The 23,763-nt window shown below is 41.0% G+C and overlaps 1 protein-coding gene across 11 annotated transcripts in view; it reads left to right on the top strand.

Moving 5' to 3' along the window:
- Positions 1–23,763, top strand: part of FHOD3 (formin homology 2 domain containing 3) — a 590,681-nt gene that overhangs the window by 476,143 nt on the left and 90,775 nt on the right. For 8 of the 11 annotated variants that reach the window (XM_075921652.1, XM_025187260.2, XM_075921651.1 and 5 more), the window contains 4 exons: positions 215–349; positions 5,289–5,339; positions 10,571–10,785; positions 16,963–17,256. In XM_075921652.1, coding sequence (XP_075777767.1) covers positions 215–349; positions 5,289–5,339; positions 10,571–10,785; positions 16,963–17,256 — 695 coding nt within the window. The remainder of the gene's footprint in view (positions 1–214; positions 350–5,288; positions 5,340–10,570; positions 10,786–16,962; positions 17,257–23,763) is intronic. The other 3 variants (XM_075921653.1, XM_006128123.4, XM_075921655.1) reach the window with 2 other exon arrangements.

Raw genomic sequence — 23,763 nt, 5'->3', positions numbered from 1 at the left:
AGGTTTTAAGTTAATTTTAAAAATTTCTAAAAAATCTGCAGCTTTTAATAAAGTTGTAGTTAGCATGGGTGTATTGAGTAGGTGTTTTGATGTATCTTTCCATGTCATTCCATTGCCAGGAATGCATTTCTCTCTAATTGATGACTGTTAATCATTTCTGTCTGTGTAATCAATAAAAGTGGCACTGTGAAATGCGATCCTTTTTGGTCTGCAGGCCAGCCTTGGGTGGTCTCCTTACATCATCTTATCGGCAGCACCAAGAGTCGTTGGCAGCGGAAAGAGAGAGGCGACGTCAGGAGAGAGAAGAGAGGTTGCAAAGGATAGAGCGGGAAGAGAGAAACAAATTCAAGTAGGCGATAACAGTGTTCTTTAACAATTTGTTTTCTTAATGCCATATGTTCTTAATTAATGGGGAAATTTCATTGCAGTGTTCTTCCTCCAGCTGTGTGACAAGGTATAAACAGGTTTAAAGATTGATACATTAGAGAAAGGGTATTTATGAATTGTAGCATTTATTGAAACTACCAGCTTTTGTGTACCCAGCCAATTATATTGGCTCAATAACTGCACAGGATCTCATCCATTAACCAGTTTACTCTCCCTCGGACCATATTGTTTATGTTGGGTGCAAGGGAGAGGTCTCGAAGTACCTTAATTATTTACTAAGTAAAAACATGTCACCTTTAGGAGCATATGATACTTTTTGAAATATTGCACTTTTCTAGAGTACTTTACTTCCAGTTAGCTTTAATGCTCTGGGAGTCATAGAAAATCAGAATCACTGCACAAACAAAATACGGGGCCTAATCTAAACCTCACTGAAGCCAATGTAAAGACATTCACTGACTATTGTGGGCTTTGGACGAGGTACATACAGTTAAAATTTATACAGATCCCTCCCAAAGGGGAAAAATCAAATAATTTGAAATTAAATAGTTTGCCAAAGGCTTCAGATTCAATAAGCTTAATAGGGAGTTTTCAGGAGTTCTGGAAATACTAGCTATAAAAAATTGCTTATGCTGTTTGTTAGTTGTACAGTGTCGTAGCAGATCTCATCAGAGTGGGACACCTTGTCCGTCTCCAGTTATGAAGTATTTTCTGCACACTGTGCATAGAAACAATTTCAGTGTGTCAAAATGAGGGGTGTGAGGAAAAGAATACTTTCATGAAGTAGAAGTCAGATCATAGCAGCCTGGAAAGTAATGCTGTTTTATACATAAAGCATTTAATTTATAGTCCTAGAATATATATTAATAAAAAATTGGGCACTGGTTTTCATGTAATTTTGACTACAGAATTATGCCCTTTTCTGTTTTAGTATGCATCTAAGAAATGGAAGTAATCTATTTTGTCTGTAGAGAGACTGTGAAAGAGGGGACTTAAAGGTTATTAAGAGAGGTTATATTAAATCATAAATAGAGGAAAACTAAGAAAATTTCACAGAAGACTTCTTTAATCAGTGAAGATGTTCTCCCAGCCCCGGAAGACAGCTAGTTCAGTGAAGAAAAAAGGAAGAGGAGGGCAGGGCCTAAGGTGTCACAAAAGAATCTTTGGCAGCCAAAAGTGGTCCAAGTTCTCCTGAAACAGAAGCAATCAGATCCCAATCCTCCCGCTCCTTCCAAAAACTCTCCCTCCAAATGGTATCATTTTGCCACAGTAGGTAGCCATGAGCCAGCCAACATCAGCTTCCAGAAAGGAAACTCCCAGACTAACAAAGCCACCACAGAGCATTTGTCAGCTTGAATGACATATCTGCACATCTCACCAGAAACATGCAGGCTACGTCTACACTGGCCCCAAATTCCGGAAAAGGCATGCAAAGCAGGTAAGTCAGAATAGGGAAATCCGCGGGGGATTTAAATATCCCCCGTGGATTTAAATAAACATGTCCGCCGCTTTTTTGCCGGCTTGGGGAAAAGCTGGAAAAAAGCATCTAGACTGGCGCGATCCTCCGGAATAAAGCCCTTTTCCAGAGGATCTCTTATTCCTACTTTCAGAGAGCTTTATTCCGGAGGATCGCGCCAGTCTAGACGCTTTTTTCCGGCTTTTCCCCAAGCCGGAAAAAAAGCGGCGGACATGTTTATTTAAATCCGCGGGGAATATTTAAATCCCCCACGGATTTCCCTATTCTGACTTACCTGCTTTGCATGCCTTTTCCGGAATTTGGGGCCAGTGTAGACGTAGCCACAGTGACAGTATTCGCATTGGGGATAGTTCCTAAGGATAGAAAAATGAGACCATGCAAGTGAAATAAAGAAAAAAATATATTAATTCCATTCCATAATCTCCTCACAGTTGTTAAATTAAGAGTATAATCCTGTGAATTGCTGAACAGCCCAAATTGCTAAAAAAGTGGTCACCCTCCAGTTAGCTAAGATGATGGTTGAGATAACTAAATAACTTGTTTGTGTACTGTTAGAGAAGAAACAGGTGACCCAGGAGTGGATGGAGTAAACAGACCTCTTTATTGCAGATACTCGTTCCCCTCAAACTCCACCCCCCAACACGACATTCCGAGCGAGCAATAATTTGGCACTAGTTACACTCTTTTATCAATTTTAGTATGTTAATTCGCACATCAATTACTACTCCCCCTAAATCCTTATTTAGTAATGTTAACTCCTATACAATGAATATTAACAGGCATGTGATGAATGTTGTTATACCTGCCCCTAATTACTGTTGGCAGAATTTCTAATTAAATCAACACTTTTCTACACTAGAAACTTTCCAAGTCAGCAGGCTACAGAGATTACAAAGGATGTGACCCCAAAAGTATTTTTACAGAGCAAATAAGAATCAGTAAGAGACACAACAAAGAAGAGCAGCTACATGCTGCTATCTTTCTAGGCTGCAAGAGTGAAGGGAAAGAGCATATTTATACATGTTTATACATCAGAAAGGATAATACCTGCTTTGGCCTGACCCTTTATCTGTCTTTCTAGAACAAAGGGGAAAAAACGTATTCAAAGGACAGTGCCTGCTCTGGTTGGACCCCTCCCACTCATGTATAGCCATCTCAGACCCCTATTAATTCTTACATATCCCAACACATACATGTTCAATATTTGAGTTATTTTTCGTAGTTAAGTATAGAACAACATTTCTAACAATATGAGACATGCAATATGAGTAGGGAAGTGGTACAGAGGATTAGCCTGGGGTGTATGGAGAAGTCACTCAAAGTATGTCTACGGTACAGTTAGATACCCGTTACTGGCCCATGACAGCTGTCCTGGGCCCGCAGGAATCAGGTTAAAGGACTGTTTAATTGCAGGGTAGACATTTGGAATTGGGGTGCACCCCAAGCTCCAGGATCCTCTTCCCTCACAGAGTTTTGAAACCCGGGTCCCAACCTAAACCTGAACATCTATATCACAGGTAAACAGCTCTATAGCCTAAGCCCTGCAAGCCTGAATCAGATGGAATGGGCCAACCATAGGTTTTTAATTGCAGTGGACAAATACCTTCAGTTTTCTCCCTAATCTCAGTTTTCGGGGTTTGGTGGGGGGTTAACTTTAGTCTCCTAACTGTTATGGTTACAAAGAAAATATATAAACTGTGAACCAGTGAGTAACAAACACTTTAATGATGTCTTGCATTTGCAAAGAGATTGTGAAACAACACTTTTAAGATGTGCACTACATTTTTAATTTCAAAGGATTCTGATTACAATGCCAGTGAGGAATGTCAGCATTATTGATTATTTCATAAAAGCATGTAAGAAAGGAAGAAGAAGATCTTCACAGTCTGCTCCGAGTGACTGCTTATTTGGAATAGAGCCTTAACAACACATTGTAGAATTGAAGAGCAGTGAGATCAATTTCATTCTCCTGAAAAGAACTCGCCTTTTTAAAGGAAGATCTAGAGAGGACAGTGCAAATATTTATGTCTCTTTATCTATATATGCAAATTTAACACACTCTTAAGGGTAACTTCTGTATGTGAATACTAAGGAAGGGATATGATAGCTGTCATAAGATGTGTAATTAGTGCATATTCCAGGAGCAGGTAAAAAAAATAGTTCATTTGATAGAAAAAAAAAGAAGTAATGGGATGTGATCAATAAGTAGAAGATTTCTGGAAAACTTCCTGGCACAGTGGTCTTACAGGCTGAGAAATTGTCTTAAGTGATGAAAGTCCTACCAGTTTTGTCTAAACACTTGACAAAACTCCATTAAATGGAGTGTAGGGACAATCTTGCATCAGCAGAGGTATTGGCTAAGCTGTTAGCTGGTCTAAGAGCTTGTAACTAGGAATGTAAAATCCCTGTTAATCAGTTAACTGGTTAAAGGTTAGGTTAACCTAATGTTTGACTGGTTAACCAACTAAGTGGGATCTGGGCTTGGGACCACTCCAGTGTGGCTGGAGCAGCCTCCAACCTGTCGAGCTCCTGCCCCCAGCCCCATGCAGGGCTGCCTGCCAGCTCCTACCCCCACACTGGAGTTAGGGCTGCCACCAGTTCCTGACTCCCAGCCGCTGTCCATGGCGGTCCTGTGCTCCCCATGGGCAGAGGCTGCTCCCCGGGAACAGCCACTGCCTGTGAGGTGCCAAGGCTCCCTGCAGACGGAGGCTGCTCCACAGCAGACGGGGTTGCTGCAGCCCCCACCAACTACTTATTTAGGGTGATGCTTACCTGTTAACCGGTTAACCTTTCACATCCCTGCTTGTAACCTCTGCTGTTCTTATATAACCTATGAAATAAACATGCTGCAAATAATATAAAGAACATTTCAGCAATAAATAAATATCATGAGTGGGACGTCACACCAGTAATTACACCACACAAGTGTCAAGCAAAATTGATCTGGCAAAAGGGAAAGAAAAGAGTTTCTTGGACAGTTGTGGGATTAAAGGGTAAGAGGAACTAGATGAGAAAGAATAGCAGAAATGTGAGGCCAGATGTAAGTAGTGGCATTTGAGAACATGTAACTTGTCCAAAAGTCAGGGACATGAAAAATAATAGACAAACATGTGCCAGAAATTCTATTTTGGGCTTCTAAGCCTATAATTCAATGTTGCCCATTTTTAATCTATGCTTAGTACCCTTTCCCACTGTACATATTTGACGTGATGTTGACCTATATTGTATCTATATACATATGAACACACATGCACCCTCTTCCACATTTATTCAAGGGGCAGACACAGATGTCTTCAGCGAAGATAATTACCTAAAATTGTCTTGGTTTTAGCTATTTGTTTCTCTTACTATTTACCTCTGTCATCTTCCTTATTCCTGTTCCTTCTTATTCCTTTATTTCCTCTTCAATTTATTGCAACTTTAGCCGTGATTACTTAGACAAAAGAGAGGAACTAAGACAAGCAAGAGAAGAGAGGTTTGTACCTTTTACTTCTTGCTTTCAGTTGCTTTCTTCTTACTCTGTCCATTATTGTGTGGCTGTTGTCTATTTAAGTATACTTTTAACCATGCATGCTAGGGACAATTTTGTTTAAAAGGGAACTATAAGAATTTTGTGCTTTCACTAAATGAGAAATGAGTTTCGTCCTGGGCGTAGGAATAAATACAAGTGCAGTAGAACAGGTGTGCATGGAATTGTTTGATTGACACTTTTATCTGTTGATTTGGAAAATAATACCAAGTATTGCATTTGCACCAGAAATTTGCCCAAATGTTAGTATAGTGGTAGATGGTCTAAACCAGTGTTTCTCAACAGATGGCTATGACTCTTCAGGGGAGATCATGAAAGGCAGTTAGATGGTCCTGAAGCATTGAACACAGTACTACTATCTAAAGCAAAGAAAATAGGTTAGCAAAGAAAATGTCATTGCCTTATTTCCAACACACCCTTATCGTTAAAGATCAAGTATTTTCTCAGAACTGCTCAAAACACACACATGAATTATATAGACTTAACATGGTTAGCATGAATACGTTTTAACTCTTTCAAAATAAATATAATGGGAGTTGCAAAAGAATTGTACTTGAAATAAAAGATTGCCAACTGGAAAGGCTGAGAAACCTAAGCAATTACTGTATATGCTCGTTTATAAGCCAACTTTTTTTTTGAAAAAACAATCCTACTCTGAAGAGCAGGAATTGGCTTATAAATAGGTCAGCATAAATGGCAAATGGCAGCAGTACTCACTGCTGTTCACCGTTCCAGTCAAGGGGAGGGGTTAGAAGCGGCGGCCAGCACGTCCCTCGGCCTGTGCTACTTCCTCAGCTCCCTCCCCCTCCATCTCCTGCCCATCCACAGAGGATACGGTGAGGGGGTTCTTGTGGCCAAAGGCAGCTCCTTCCCCAGCACTCCGCCCTTGGCCAGGCACACAGCCCTGGGGGAGAAAAAAAAACAACAACAAAGGGAAAAGAAAAGTAAGGATCAGGCCCACCACAGGACAGGAATTTTCCATCAGAAGATTCTTACCAGGGGCTCAGCATTCGTGACCAGCTGCACACATTCTGCCTCCCACCTTCGGGATGGGATCTTGCTACCCCGGGAGGCACCATCTGTCCACCCACCTCAAGCTGTGCCACCATTTACACTCCAGCCCCCTGTTCGAGTATATATGGTAGTTTCCTATGCCTATGAAAGCAAGTTTCAAGGAGCACTCAAATAATAGACTTTCTCTTCTCGTAATTTAGCTCAGTTTTCAGTAAAAAAAAAAACAGCAAACAAATGGTCTGGTAGCACTTTATAGACTAACAAAACATGTAGATGGTATCATGAGCTTTTGTGGGCACAGCCCACTTCTTATGACTGGAGTTATGACTAGGGGATAAGAAAACTCGAAATAAATAGGAGAAGGCCGGGGTGGAGGGGGGGGGGAGAAAGATGCTCTGTTACCCACCCCCCTACCTCTATACATAAAGTATCAGGAGACAGGATGCTAAACCTCAGTAGATAAAGATCAAAGTCAGTGGATAGATTGGTAAGGCAGGAAGGATACAATTCAGAAAGCTGTTAGCACCTTCAGTTTTCAGTGGTTGCCATTAAAGGCGAGACACAATTCTTGTTTTCTCCTACAAAATGTGTATGTTACTAACTAGATAACAGACAACAAAAATCAAGAGTACTCCAGTTTTGTTAGGCATGACATATGCTGCATGGTTACCATTGAAAGACTACTAGACAAAGCGACCCATGGAATATTTTTCAAAATTATATTTTATTACATTAATGTGAAGGGAGTCCTCCTAGAAATCATCTAGCTGGTGGATTTCTACTCTGGCAATACAAATGATCACACCGGAAGCAATTTCCTCTTTCAAACATAGAGTCTGACCCAGCAACAATTGTGGTTAAGTTAGCCACTGTTAATTTTTTTTGACATTTCTAAATTCAGACAGAGGCTGATATGCTTTCCCTCATCTTTACAACCAAAAAGTACAGCCATTTAAAGCATCTTTTGAAATGAAACACATCTGACCGCACATATAACAAGCACTGATCATAGCTGGGTATAAACTTTTACAGCAGTCCTGCTGGTAAGATAGATTTGAAACAAATTAGAAGTGAGTTCTCCAGCATTTTTGGGTTGTAATGGAACATGCTGAAGTGAGCTGGAGTGTTTTTTTGGAAATGTTGACCAGCAGGGCATCATTGCTATACGGTCTGGGCCAATTTTACCAATCATTAGCAATATATCTTGATGTGTATTTATCTTGAAATGAAAAACTAAACTTTTAGTTCCTTCTCATGAAGAGCAAAGAAACATCCCTCGTAGACAGTGCAGAAATGTTAGAAGAAAACCCCACTACAGAGGTCAGTCATCCGTTGCATTGGCCTTATGTAATTTTGTTTTATAAAGTCTGTTTCATCAGACGTTCTCTGACAGTACACTTTTATGGGCTATTTTTTCAAATATATTTCCCATCTTAAAACAAAAGTAGCTCAAAAAGTTGTGTTGAAATCCTCTTTAGTCTTAAGTGTCTTCAGGTTCTTGGAGCAGTCTTGTGTACTATCACATAGTATATGAACCTCTTCATGTAACACCTAGAATAATATATGCCCTGAGCCAGAGCCAGTTAAAGTCAATGGGAAGTTTTCCATTGACTTCAACAGGCTTTTGATCAGGACCTTAATGAGCAAGTAAAAAGTGTAATTCTATCTTTCCTTTGATTTGCGAGTGTGAATCAGCAATGCTATTTTGGTGTTTAATGGCAGATAGTTTAAAAAGGTCCTTGCCAAGAAACCTTCTCAGAATCTTTCCTAGAGTTTTACAGTAAAAAATGGAACCTATATTATTCCAACCTATATCTGAAGACTTTGCTGATACAAAGGGTTACATACAATTCCCAGTGCACTAGGGAACGTTTAATTACATGTTTATTCTCTTAAATAGTCTTAAACATAGCAAACTGACAACCCTCTTAGTCATAGAACAGGCTCAGCATATGCCCTGGCATTGCAAGTTGTCCTAATCTAGAGGAACCTGGAAGAATGGATGGTTTCAGTGCCTCAGCCCTGGACTGGAGGAACCACATGTAGGAGAGAGATAGTCGTTCATTCTTTGTATCCATTTGGATCTTAGCCTTTATAAGACTGCTAACAAGGAAGATAATGTGATAGTAGGTTTTTGGTATAGATACCTACTCATTAGGAATTGGATTGAAACCATCCATTCATTTAACATTGCTCACTGAATCCACATAAAATAGAAACAACTTTTGATCTCCATTCATACTTGTTGCCTATTGGTAAAAAAAGCTTAATTTAGACCTTTATTAGTTCCTGAGTTACCCAATAGCCACGTGAGTCTTAAATCTGAATATTCTCTATCTTCAATTTCTTGTGTAATGCCTTGAGATTTGCTGCTATATAGGTTCATTTTTTACATTGTGACTAGGTTCAGTTGTGTATGTTGTCGGTCTGCTATTTTCCTACAACTCAAAGCCACAGAAGCTAAAAAAGGTAAAACAGCTGTAAAAGAACAGAGGACAGTAAAACATTGTAGTCCCCCAAGTTACTGGGAGTTCCCTCCCGATTCTTGCTGTAGTGCATTGGCACATTGCAGAAAATTTCAATGCAGCCAGCTGTTCTGTACCTGGTTTAGCTAAACAATCTATTTGAATGTCTTTTTATGAGTCCAGTGTTCCATCTGCTCCATTTGTGGGGCGGGGGAATTCCTGATTGACTGTAGTTAAAATAAAAGCTGGTTTAATTAACTATGTAACAAAATATCATGATAATATTTGTGAAGGGCTTTTACTTCTTTCGGAAAAAAAATCATTCTTTAGAATTGGCTTCATGCTAGAACTGTAAACAGTTCTTATTTTATAACCATACAAGTATGTGACTTGTTATTTTTTCATCCAAAGTCTGTAGGGGTTCCTTTTCCTGCGAAATCTCAGTTCAAAGCATACCTATACCTCAAGAGGAATTAAAAAAATGAGTTTATTCTTTGTTATTGTGGTTTATAATAATGCAATTTGCACCAGCAAGCACAAGAAGTGCTCTTCAAAGACATCTTTATATGCAGAATAGTTATGCTTGTGAATGTGCATGATTACTGCATGCACTAAGCATGTTTGTTATCATATATGGCTGATTTCCTTGCCCTTTACTGGATTTAATATACACATGTGCACTAATTCTGCCTGTCATTGAGGCAGTATTGGGAAAAGGGGTGTTCCTTGTTATCATGTGTTTATAGCAGTGGGTTGTTGGAGGATGACCGCATAGTCTTTCAGAGATATAGGCAGCAGTCTTGATTAACCTGTTTAATAGTTCACTTGTGAGTAAGACAGAGTCAGGAGCCTTCTACAGCTGTATTCATAAATATATTCCTGAGCAAATAATGGTGCATAAAATTAGCAGACATCTGGAAGAGGCAAAGTTATTTTGGTCCAAATGTATAAAGCTCAGTATGCAGAATATGATTGGTAGCTGGTCTTAATAAACAGTTAGTGAGTTCTGCCTGCCTAAAATGCAAAACAGATGTATCTTTGTTCTTTTAAACTGACTTTGATGAATAAACTATATGTGACGTCAGGTCCAAGCTATTGGATGTCTGAGTCCGGCAGAGAAATTTTTTAGAATAAAAAAAAAAGTTTCCATTGTAGACTCTGGAGAGAACAAAGTGAATTCCAGTGCATTGCTCTTAAAGCAAATAGAAGCAGGTTCAGAGTCTTAGATAGTCCTCAGTCAAACATTTATTATTGGTATTATTTTCAGGGAGAGCTGCTTTTGTCTCCTGGACTGAACTACTTTTCCTCTCCATGCAGCAAGTCTGGGACTTTGGCTATTTGCATCAGTTTAGAGGGCTAAGGTTTTGAAGTGCTTTTTATGTTGCCGGGAGTGGGGAGGGGGAGGAACAGACAGATGCTTCCAAAAGTAGGAAGGCAGGACTGTGTAGACAGGATACAGTATCTAAGGATTGTTTAATGTTACTATTTTTTATTTTGTCATGAGCAACTTAATATTTTTTTGGTTAATATCATTTACTTTGGTGAATTTTTACTGTCCAGCTGACCCAGCACTCATTTTAGCACTGTCCACCCTCTGTTGGGAAATCAGCTCATTCTCTGCAGGTGCTTCGTCCATAAACAAGCATCAACCGCTGGCTTCTCTTTCTTTACGGAAACCCTTTGGAATTTAACTTTCAGATACAAATACTTGGAGAAGTTGGCAGCTGAGGAGTATGAGAAGGAGCTGAAAAGTCGGAGTATATTCCGAGGCAGAAGTGAGCTGTCCTTAAACTTGAGTTCTCCTTCAGCCCCATCCTCGCCTATTCCCAAGTGCATCAGCCCAACTTCCATAGAGTCCCAGGAGGAGCTGAAAACCCCTTCGACACCCCGTGGGACTCCTCAGCCCTCTGAAGGTGAGTGCAAATGAGGATGGGGAGAAAGGAGCTTGCCTGTCTATTTAGCACAGGTTTTTGTGCATGAATACAGGACTATAAACTCTATAGTGTCATGACTTATTCCAGGGGTCCTTACTTAACAGATCAGTCTTAGCTGTCCATCTGAATTTTTCTCTTGTTTTCTCATATGCCTTCCGAGCTACTTGTGCTAGGAATATGTAGTAATTCATTGTTGCTATTGTTTCTAGTTATTATTATCGCCCATTGTTATTAGAATAAAATAATTAGAAAATTATTTAACATCATGTTCTTTGTATATCAGTAGTTACAGAATGCTGAAACAACAGTGCGCCTGCCAATACATTTTGCTTATGTGGGTTCTCTGAACGAAATGCAACTGCTGAATGCCAGAATTCTAACAGCCTTCCAGCATAGCACAGGCTGAATGTGAGAAACAGAAGAAATACTGAATTTAAGGGCTTAGAGGGGTATCCGTGTTGGTCTGTAACTGTAAAAACAATAAGCAGTCCTGTGGCACCTTGGAGACTAACAAATATATTGTATCATGAACTTTCGAGGGCAAAACTCACTTCATCAGATGAGTGGAAATTACAGAGTCCAGAGTACCAGCAAAAGCAGTTACCTATCAATTGTAGGACCAGAGTTAATGACGCTAGTTGAGTCAAGCCAGATATGTCAATTTATAGCTATGAATGAGACACATCCAGCCTGACTCAGTTAGCAATTGACAGGTAACTGCTTTTGCTGTTATGTATACTCTGGATTCTGTAATTGCCACTCCAACTCATCTGATGAAGTGGGTTTTACTCACAAAAAGTTCATGATACAGTATGTTTTTTTGTGTCTAAGGTGCCACAGGACTGCTCATTGTTTTTGAATTTCAAGGGAATTTTTTGATTATTTTTGAATAATGCAGAAAAACTTAAAGTTGTAGCAAAACTAGTAGTAGAGACCAAATGCAATTTAGAAGAAGGAAAGTAGAATTAGTATTTTTTGTGGTTCGTTTGTTGTCATATAATTTATTGGTGTCTAGAGTGATATTATGTATGCACATCATTCCACCACTCACATCATGTATCTCTCTCTCCAAAGAAAAAATTATAGAGATGTATATTCTTGCCACGTGACACTGCATTAACATTGGGAACCTCTGAGCATGTTGAGGATGAATTATTACCATCATTTTCTTTTATTTGATTTGATTTCCTGCTACATGCTGTTCGTGATTAATGCTTTTATAATTTGCGCTACTTGGTTTTATTGGGTACGATGGCTTTGAAGCACGTTGTAAAGCAATACAACTATGATGAAAGAAGATACTGCAGTTGCACTTTGGGTGTATTTACTCTCATAGCATTAAATCTCAAGTCAAGTTTATTTAGTTTGAGTTTACATGATTTCTTTATTACTGATTCCTTTGGACAGCAGAGCCCCCATAAGTCTCTGTGGGATAATTGCTCAGAAAATACAGATATTTTGCTGGAACATTTGTCTTTCAAAATATTTTAAATCCCAGTTATTTAAATCCATTGTTGCTTTTAGAGCAAATGAGCTAGATTTTTCCACCATTAGGATTTCAGGACTGGGTAAGAAAGAAGAATCTCTTTTATGATGATTATTTAAACATATTTCCCCTGGAAGCATGTTCAAAATGACAGTATAAAATGGAGTATGTATTTGGAACAGGTGCAGAGAGCAACTCCAGGCAGTTGGACAGTGGAGAGGCTATCGTCAGTCAGCCAGCAAGTGCACAGGGCATCTGAAGTGGAGCCCTTAACAAAAAAGAAGTGGACAGTGGGCAGAGCAACATCAGGCATAAAGCACACGGGTAGAGCTTCAGCAGGCAAAATTTGTCATAAGGCAACTATCCATTGGGTAGCTAGGACAGCATCAGAATATGGGTCCTGAAATCTATGTATTTTGGTGGGTGTTTGCTTGAGTAAGGTCTGTTTTCTTAGGCCTTCAGGCAGCAGCAGAAAGGCAGCACTGGGAATTTGACAAGTGGGGGTGGGGCAGCAAAAACCCCTTGCTGTTTCCTAATGAACAGGGAAGCTCATCAGACTGGTAGTGGTAAACTGGACAGCACTAGACTGGCAGTCAGTTTGTGTGCCCTGTTGACTGAGCATCTCACACAGTGTGAGTGTGGTTCTTTTTGTAACCAAAAGATCACTTTTTCAATGTAAGTGCAATGTAAGATCTACCTCAAACCCAGATACCCCTGCTCCACTTTCTTCCCGCCCCTTCTTTGAGGCCCCATCCCTTCTCCAAGGCCCATCCTGCTCACTCCATCCCACTTCCTCCACTATCCTCCCTCACTTTCCCCAGGCGGGGGTAGGGGGTTGGGATGGAGGCTCTGGTCTTGGGCCAAGGGCTTTGGAGTGTGGGGGGGACTCCAGGCTTAGCCCAGGGTGGGGGATTGGAGTCCAGGAGGGGTTTCAGGGTGCAAGCTCTGGAAAGGAGTTGGGGTACAGGAGGACTCACGTCTGGGTGTAGGAGTAAGTTAAGGGCTGGGGCATGGGTTCAGGAAGCTGGCTCTGGTTGGGCACCGTTTAACTGAGATGACTTCCGGGTGGTGGAGCAGTGGGGTTAAGGCAGCCTTACTCCTGCCCTGGCCCTGCACCACTCCTGAAAGCAGCTGGCATGTACAACAATGGCTCCATGGCACCATGTGCTGCCCATCATATACAGGCACTGACCCCACAGCTTCTACTGGGCACGGTTCCCCATTACTGATCAATGGAAGCAGCAGGAGTGGTGTCTGCAGGCAAGGACAGCATGTGGAGACCCCCTGCTCTGCCTTTCGCAGGGGCTGCGGGGACACGCCAGCTACATCCAGTAGCAGCAATTATCACAGGGATACTTACTGCAGCCACAACAGGTTTGGCATTTTAGAACTCCCTACTCAAAGAATTAAATTTAAGTGTAAGAGAAAAATGAAAATGATGAAATGCACAGACCAGTCAAAAACCAAAACTAACCCACTTTGCAAACAGTAAAAGAAGACCCTGACATCAGCATCCCCCCTTTTCTCCCTCCCACACCCTGCATAGCAAGAAGGAGGCTACCGGGGGTCAGCTTCTAGGCCGAGGGCAGGAGCAGCATGACAGTGGGTGGAGGGGAACTGAAGTGCCAGCGCTTGATAGCTTCCTGGCCAAATCAGTCAGGACCACCTGTCAGAGGCTCCAAGATATACTGGTAGATCCCAATATACTGGCTGGTGACCACTGCTCTAATGCGTGTAATTTCACAACAAGCCTCAAAATATTATTTGCCCTATTTTATAAATGGCAAAATTGAAACATTGACTTGCATACAGTCACATAGGGAGGCTGGGACCGAGCTGGGAACCCAGCTCTCCTGAATCCCAGTCTAAAGATTTATCTCTAAGACAGATTCTTCCTAAGCAAAGGGAAAATTGCAGAAGGAAAATGTGTGATACATTATATGGACTGTAAGATACAACCTTTCAAAGAAATGTGTTAATTAGCTGGATTTTTTTATTTGGTGTGTGTGACTAAGGGAGATATGCAGAGTTCTCTAATTTGGGTGTCCCATGCATACACAGCTAATAAGAAAGATTCTCAACAGTCCCAATGAACCCAACGTGTGTCTAGACATTTAAATCAGGAGAGCTTGATTAGAAGTGAATTTCTGCAGAGACCTCCATCGGTGTCTATGGAGATTTCATCTACATATCCCTCACCAGGTAGAAGCTGAGAAGGTTGACTCAAGGTGGGATTATTTCAGCTCAGACTCAGGGCAGTCATTAAGAAGCAAAACTGGGAATGCTTTTGTTCTCTTATTGGGCTTGTAGGACTGGCTCACAGCCACATATGAGGAAATGCCACAGTTGTTAGAGACATCGAGTTCTCTGTCAATCACAGGGTTCTGTGATGGTTGGATCTGAAATAAGTTGTGCAGAGGTGAAGGACAGAGGAGAATACAGTACGTGCTGGGCAAAGCTGTAGTGGAGAAGGTATGAAGCAGGGTGAGCAGCTTGCAACGAGATGCTAATTATCCAAGCTGATGTAGGCCCTGATCTTGAAGACACTGCACGTCGTCTTAACTTCAAACTAACAAGTAGGCCCGTTGAAGGGAATAGAACCAGCAAAATGCTTAAAATTAACTAAGCATGTGTGGAGGTGTTTGCAGGATTGGAGCCTTGCTGAATATGATGGAGGTAGCTGCAGCCCACTTGCTAGAGGAGTCTAGGGCCTGGTGTAAGCTGTCCTAAGAGTGGAATTTTAAGATCTGCCCAACCTGGACTTAAGGTTGAGCGTGTTGTTTGTTTTGTGTTCACTTGTCGATAAAGCCATGAGACAGTTATAGCTCATTTGTCACCTGTCCGTTCATATATCTGCCTGCTGGCTACTCCCTCAAGCTCACAATGCATCCCCTATTGCAATAGATGAGGTGGCAACACATGTGAAAATCACAGAATCTAGAGAAGTGAACTACTCCTTGTCCCTGCTAGTGCTGAAAACAGAAGCAGCTGCAAGACAGGATGGGAGCCGTGAGTCCAGAGAGATGTCACATGATGTCTGCAGCTTCTTCCCAGCCAAGCTTGTGAGTTGGTGGAATCACAGAGAGTGGGGCTGGCAGTCGAGTCATGAGAGAAAGATAAAGGGGGTGAAAAGAAGAGACTCCAGCACGGAATGAGGTCTGGGTGTTACAGTGAGACTGGTGTTGCTAAGGTTAGACGTATATTAAGAATAGGGGCAAACGGTAATGCTGTGTACACTACCAAGATTATATAGTTGGTTTCAGCTGAACTATATTGGGTCCCTGGATAAAGCTAACAATTTTTAGATTTTAAAAAATTTGACTTCTTTACTTCTACTTGGGAAACATACAGTACTGATTGTTGCTGATGATGATGATGATGAAAGAACAATGTAAATCTGAACACCTGCACCCTGACACTCAGAGTGTATGTCTTTGAACTTGACGGTAATGGTGTTTCATAACTTCTGAGGGACCTTGCAAATCTCCAGTGTTCACTACTCTGGGGATGCTTCATTTCTCTTTTTTCCTTTTTTCTTTTGCATCTCACCAAAAGGTGAATTGAATTCTAATTTCTTTAGTTCTCAGGATATGTCATGTCATACATAGCCGAGTTCAGAAACCACTAGAGGGCCTGAAGTGTATATTGCAAATATTGTAAACAAAAAGTAAGCAACCGGGGGAAAATCTAACAGGAATAAGATATTGCAGTTCAACCATCTTGCACAAGATTTAATACTAAGATGATGTGAAAACTGTGCTGACCTAATATGCATGTAGATTTTCATCACTTTTGCATGGCCATTTCAGTTTGCCAGGAGTCATGAGCTGCTTGATGTGAATATGTATGGATGCTTTCCAGTGTCTTCACAACATAACAAAAAAAAAATCTTGCATGTAAAAATCTTCTGGTTTAGCTGAAAACAATAAGGTGAATGACTGAATTTCACTGTGTCAGTGATAAAGCAAGAGGAGGAAACCAATTGCACCAGCAACAATGTATGCCATCTGCCAACCAATTACAAGCTAAATTTATGCCATATGCCATCCAATTGGAAGCTAAATTTATGCCATATGCCAAACAATTTGAAGCTCTGTTCAGTTTTGATGTGGCTTTTCTGAAGTAAATATGCATGAACAACATATGCTTTCTGTCAACCAAATTTGTATGACACTGTCATTTCCAGACTGTGCCATTTATTGTGCTTATAAAACTAATGTTTGTATCTTTTTGTTGAAGCACTCCACATTAGGTGAAAAAGAAGTTACCATAAAAATTCCTTCAGAAAACCAAGGGGATTCAACTCCAAAGCACGCTCTAATTCCTGTTTTTGTTTAACTCGTTCTGCATAGCTCAGGTTTATGATGGTTTGACTCGTTCCATGACCACAATAGCCAATCTTCTGATGAGCTACATGTAAAAAATTATGGATTAGGTACAGGCTGTAAGCAACATAAATCAAGCAAGACTTGCCAAGTTGTACCCATGTTTGGTTCTGTCTGCACACAATGATCAGCAGTCTCTCTCTCATAAAGCTAGACTCTCCATGGACAAAAAAAAAAACCACTTGTATATTTTTTTACATCTCACTCATTTGGCTGGGTGAATCAAGACGACCAAGAGAAATTGTTGTTAAGTGAATCTTTTTTCTCCATTGTTCTCTCCACCAGTGAGTGCCAGTGAACCAGAACCAGAGACAGAACCAGAACAGGAAACTGAGGCAGAGGCCGAGCAGGAAACGGCGACACCACAGGAAGTTGAGGCTACGGAGGTGGGACCGGAGAGTGAGGTGGAGCAAGGTCCTGAGCGAGAGCCAGAAGAAAGTGCAATACTCAGTGAAAAAGAAAGGCAGAATGAAGAAGTGAATGAAAAAGACAACTGTTCTGCATCCAGCATATCCTCAGCAAGCAGCACTTTAGAGAGGGAAGAAAGAGAGGACAAGTTAACCAGTGACAATGAAACTGGTAAAGTGAAGCTTTTTCAATAAATGAAGGCTTTCCTACAAAGACCATGTTAGATCAGGTGTTTTGGTGTAAAGCTAATCATCGAACAAACCTTCCAGCTTGTCCTTCATTAGTATTTCTTCCTTTATGACCCAAATCCATAGCTGCTATCTGTGTGGAACTCCTACTATTGACTTTAGTAGAGTTTGTGTGTACCGTGCGGCAGAAGAAACAGTAAAATAAGATTTCCCTCTGATTGAGACACAATTCATTAACTAGTCTGATCCTGCCACAGGCCTGCATCCATAGTTCTCAGTAAATTCAGTTGGATGTTCCAATGGTCAAACAATGGTATGAGATACCCTCAGGTAGTTTGTCATGAGATTGCGAATGCCTGTCTCCATGCTATTCACTATTATGACTGGTAGCCCTCATGTTAATACTATAGGTAATTAGATGAGGTGATTCTCCAAGTGCTTCATTTCTTTCTTCCATCTTTCCTATCTTGTCAGGTGTGAAATTCAGGGAGATGCTGTTTTGTAGTTCCTAATTATAGAGCTAGAAATATGTGACTATGGAGAAGACATAAGGAGAACAATGTCCTAAAGAGAACACTTCCCCAGCAGCCAAGAAAAATGGCTGGATGAACCACCAGAAACATTTAAATAATGTCACCCCCCCTGCACGAGTACTCTGTGCCTCTGCTTGCAGGGAGGAGAGAGGTTGTGCCACTTAGAATTCCCTCTAGGGATGGGTGGTCTAATTCAATACGGCCAGCAGTCCATGAAATCACAGAGATCATGTCTTAGTGGTTAAATTGCCAGCCTTGAAATGTTCACATTTTTCCCCATAGATTCCAAGGCCAAAAGAGACCACTATGGTTATCTAGTCTGTCTTTGTGTTAGGTCATAGAACTGACCCCAAACCGTTTTTTTGAACTAGTGCATAACTTTAAAAAAAATCCAGTATTGATTTAAATATTGCCGCGGGTGGCACCCCAACCTTTTTAACAGGAACATGCTACTAAAAAGCTATACGTCCACTGTTGCTTCATTATTTACAAGTCATCTACTTTTCTTCAGTGCACAGAACTCCCCTTGATGTCAGTGGTTGAGGCTGGTATATAGTGGCTCTTTGAATGCCAATATGCCCTTGAAGAAGATGACTAGATAAATGTTCATGTAAAAAATGTAAACCCAAGAGTTAACAAACTAGTCCCATCAGATTTATCCCTTTGAGACAGCAGTTCCACATGAGAAGAGCACAGTTAGTTTCCAGAACAGTTTTATTATAAATTTGGATCCCTTACCTTCAGGTTAGAAGAGGTCATGTTATATTGCAAATATTGAAGAGTAGCTTCTAGTAATGGAGTGCTATTGCTTAGAGGGTTGTGAGGGGACAAGCATAGGAAATAAATCCTAAAAGCTCACTCTCATTCTCTTTCCCTGTCCCCTTTCTCCATCAGTGTAGGGTTGATAGAGCCTCCATTTTAGAGTAGATGATGAAAGGCTTTGTTTAGATAGGGGATGTGGACTGTCCTCTGCTTCACCACTCCTTGCAGGCAAGATGTTCAAACTGTGAGTGTTGCAGATTACTCAGATGGTGCTCAATAAAAATGGTATTGATTATGAAATAGACTGTGGTTCATACCACACTGTGGCATAATCTAAATGCAAAAGAGGAGTGAATGGGTTACACAGTTTTTTCACACTCACATTTTAGTCCTGCCTGTTTCCAACAAGATGAACTTTAACTTCCTGTCACACTGAATCCTTCTCTCATGTTCTTCTTTGTTGCTTTTTTTTTCTTTTTTGGTATTGTACTATAGCTTAATAAAATGCCAACCGTTAAAGTTGATAACGTTTTAGTGGTATTGAAAAGGCTCATTGGTTTGAGAGATCTAATGTGTGGTGAGAATTACTAAAGTTTGTGATTTAGTTGGTAAGGGAGCAAATGCAGAATTCGAAATCATGCAGAGTTCTTGGTCTGCATGGATTATTTTTACATTCCTCGGATTTTGTGCTTTCTGAGAAAGGTGTCAGATTCCAGAAAAGAAGTTGTCATTCTTAGATTACATTGCTGTGCCTGCCCAGACACAGTAGGGGCAAGGAAATGAAGTGCCTGGTTTTTGGCTCCTCCTTCCATATCATCAGATACACTGAGCTATGCTTCTTCCAATCTCTGCCCTGCTACGTAGCACTGCAAAGCAGTAGCCAGCAGAAGTAGCGTACAAGGAGTGTGTGTGTGGAAGAGGACTCTGTACAGCAGTAGCAACACAGGAGGCTTTACAGAAATAATCTTGTTTGGGTAGTGAAGTCAGAGGTAGACAGTGAGAGACTAAAATAGGGATGAAGTCTCTTGGAGAATTTTGAATGAGCAGTATTGAAAGGAATCAGATCTAGGGAGACACAGAAGGTGTAAGTCTGGAGGGAGGCCAGGTCTTGTGGCATTTATAGTGGGAAGTCTTAGAAATCTTGGACAGTAGACAGTCTTGGACAATCTTCAGGCACTTGAATGTGATTGGGAACTGGTCTTTGTGGAATCCATAATGAAACAAAAGAGTCTGGAGGGGATCAGATTTTCTAGGGAGGCAACCTCAAAAATCAAGTGGTGAATCTTGGAGAAAGGTGAATGAAGGGTGTCAGTTCAGGGCACATGCCCTTGTATTCCTCCTCTGTGGTCCCTTGGGGGTACCCACTCTAGACTTCCTGCTCCTCAGCCATCCCCTGGTTTGAGTGGAAACCTGCATCTCTTTCCCTCCTGACCAGGCTGCATAGTTCCCTGTCTACACCATGGTAATCTCCAGCAAACCAGACTGCCAAAACAAGCCCAGCCTCCACACTGTGCTTTTCTTCTGCAGGCTTCTAAACAGGATAATTGCTAGCAGCTCTAAATTTCTACAAAAGCCCTTTATGAGCAAGCACATTTAATCTTAAGATAAAAGCATTACAGAGAAAACATATAAAAACAATAAAAGTTCCTGTGTGTACGCTAACAGCTTACCAGAGCTCACCTATCCATCTTATGGTGGCTCAGTTGGCCAAAGTCCCTCCAGCCCTCCATGGGAATGATTGGCACCCAACCTGGACAGAAGCCCTGTCTCTGCTAGATCAGGAAGAAAGTCCTGAGTCAGTTTAATATCAACCTTTTTAACCACAAAATCCTTACCTTTTCTGGTGATCCTCTCCAACTAGTGGCAGCTCTCTGGAGGAATTACAAACTGAATGAATTTGCTTAATTGCTTCCCACTGTTCTTAAGACCTGGAAGAGCTGTAATATCACTCCTCCAGGGAATTACATTGGTGCACAACGATATATCATAGAATTATAGAATCATAGAATACTAGGACTGGAAGGGACCTCGAGAAGTCATCGAGTCCAGGCTCCTGCCCCCATGGCAGGACCAGATACTGTCTCGACCATCCCTGATAGACATTTATCTAACCTACTCTTAAATATCTCCAGAGATGGGGATTCCACAACCTCCCTGGGCAATTTATTCCAGTGTTTAACTACCCTGACAGTTAGGAACTTTTTCCTAATGTCCAACCTAAAGCTCCCTTGCTGCAGTTTAAGCCCATTGCTTCTTGTTCTAACCTCAGAGGCCAAGATGAACAAGTTTTCTCCCTCCTCCTTATGACACGCTTTTAGATACCTGAAAAGGGCTATCATGTCTCCCCTCAGTCTTCTCTTTTCTAAACTAAACAAACCCAATTCTTTCAGCCTTCCTTCATAGGTCATGTTCTGTAGACCTTTAATCATTCTTGTTGCTCTTCTCTGGACTCTCCAGTTTCTCCACATCTTTCTTGAAATGCGGTGCCCAGAACTGGACACAATACTCCAACTGAGGCCTAACCAGTGCAGAGTAGAGCGGAAGAATGACTTCTCGTGTCTTGCTCACAACATACCTGTTTATGCATCCCAGAATCATGTTTGCTTTTTTGCAACAGCATCACACTGCTGTCTCGTATTCAGCTTGTGGTCCACTATAACCCCTAGATCCCTTTCTGCCGTACTCCTTCCTAGACAAACGCATTCTGTATGGCTGTGTCTACACTGGCATGAATTTCCGGAAATGCTTAAAACGGAATACTATTCCGTTTTCAGTTTTTCTGGAAAAGGAGCATCTACATTGGCAGGCTGCTTTTCCGGAAAAGCCCTTTTCCCGGAAAAGCGTCTGTGGCCAATGTAGACGCGCTTTTCCGGAAAAGAGCCCCGATCTCCATTTTCGCAATCGGGGCTTTTTTCCGGAAAAGACTACTGGGCTGTCTACACTGGCCCTTTTCCGGAACAGTGTTCCGGAATAAGGACTTATGCCCGAGCGGGAGCAGAATAGTTTTTCCGGAATAGTGGCTGATTTTGTACAGTAGAGCATCATTGCTTTTCCGGAAATTCAAGGGCCAGTGTAGACAGCTCGCAGCTTATTCCGGAAAAGCGGCTGATTTTCCAGAATAAGTGGCCCAGTGTAGACACAGCCCACGTGTGAAACTGATTGTTCCTTCCTAAGTGAAGCACTTTACATTTGTCTTTATTAAACTTCATCCTGTTTACCTCAGACCATTTCTCCAATTTGTCCAGATCATTTTGAATTATGACCCTATCCTCCAGAGCAGTCGCAACCCCTCCCAGCTTGGTATCATCTGCAAACTTAATAAGCGTACTTTCTATACCAATATCTAAATCGTTGATGAAGATATTGAGCAGAGCCGGTCCCAAAACAGACCCCCTGTGAAACCCCACTTGTTATACCTTTCCAGCAGGATTGACAATGATATATAAATGTACTACATTGAGGTCTCTCAAAGACTGTGGAGGAAATTGCCATATCTGTTTCATAGGGGAAAATGAGGCAAGGGAGAGATTAATTGTTCAGAAAAGTACAAGGTGAATAAAGACAGGGGCTGCATACATCCTGGACAAAAATCATTTGTGTATAAGCTGCATCTTTCTTAATGCTTCAAATGCAGGTATGGATGGGGCCATAAACTATTTAACATTAGAAACCCAGGTTGGAATTTCCAGGCTGGAAATCCACTCCCTGGGCACAGCGAATTTTTAAACCCATTTTAGCTTAATGTAATTTTAACAAATGATTCAGCTAGAGCAGCTTGCGGTTTGGATTTTTAGGCACATAGTGTCGATGTGTCCACTGAACTTGCAAAGGAAGAGACTTACCAGAGCAGGTGAAAGGGGCTTCATGTGATAGAAAGAAAATAAGTCAGCTGATAAAGACATTAAATTTGATGTGCTAACATAAAAATCTGGACAAATATAAAGATAGAATAGTAAAAGAAGAAACAAAAATAAATAAGAAACTCAAGAGAAAATACAACCACAGAACTAAAAGAAAAAAGTACGCCAGCAAAGAGAAGAGGAGGAAGACAGTAGTAAAAAATAAACTAAAATTTTATTTAAAAAGTTAGATTAGAAAAAAAAAACGATTAAATATGTAAGGAAGAGAAAGAAAGAACCAAACCCAAAATAATCTTAAGTATTGAAGAACTATTTTCATAATCCATTCTTAATTACAAAATAAGATGGAGGTGAAATAAGGCTGGCCTTATTGAATGCCTTTTGAAAAAAAGGGGACCTTACATATTTTCTACACTGAGTCTCAGGCTGGTTGGTGAAGATGTTAAGAGGTATTAAAAGCTAGGAAAAAATGCATCCTACAATACATTTTGAACATTTATTTTAATGGTTTTATTATTCTTTGGTTTTAATTATTTCTGAGGATGTCTCATACACTGCTTAATTTTGCAACTCGTATGTGTACATTATATATTGTTATATCTGGATGAGAGGAGGGCAGAATTCAATGTGATTGTAGTTTAAATGTCATTAATTTTGGTCAGCAGATAATATTTTCAAAAATACCCGAGTGACTCAGGGGCCTAAGTGCGTTAGTCATTTCTGAAAATGTAACTGAGGCTCCTATGTATTTAGGTGCTTTTGGAAATTTTACTCTGTGTGCACAATTCACTCTGCCAGAGATCCCAGAGGTCACTCTGGTGAATATGGCAAACCAGGAGTTGTGCTAGGAGCAGCCTGAGTTTAAAGCTGCCTTCCCCCTGGCTAGTAGTGGTTACAGTGGAAGAGAGCAAGGTGGATAGATAGCCAAACTCTGTTGGCCTCAAAATCAGGCTGGAAAAACAACACCCTTTCCTCGAGTAACAGCTGTTTCCAGCCATGTCAGAAATACCACAAGAGCAGCCCTTTTGACAGGGTTTTAATGCTCCCACTTCTGGTCCTAGCCCAGAGCGGAAAGTTCAGAGACGCTGGAAACAAGGGCAAGTGCCATCCAGTCCTTTGTGGCCTTTGTACTGATGGATTGTCAAAGAATCTGACCAGCTGGTGACCAGTAAAATAATGTGACCCTGAACTCCTCAGCAATTATCAACCGGTAACCCATAATTTTTGCTCTATAAAATTAAAAAAGCATCTCAGAGAAGCAGTTTGGCCTGTGTCCTTAGTGTCACTGAGTCCCTCTTGAGAGGTTCTGAGCACCTTTAGCTCCTACTGCCTGAA

Source organism: Pelodiscus sinensis, chromosome 2 (assembly GCF_049634645.1).
Source record: "Pelodiscus sinensis isolate JC-2024 chromosome 2, ASM4963464v1, whole genome shotgun sequence".
In the NCBI taxonomy this organism is placed as follows: Eukaryota; Metazoa; Chordata; order Testudines; family Trionychidae; genus Pelodiscus; species Pelodiscus sinensis.
This window is presented reverse-complemented; position numbering and strand designations above follow the sequence as displayed.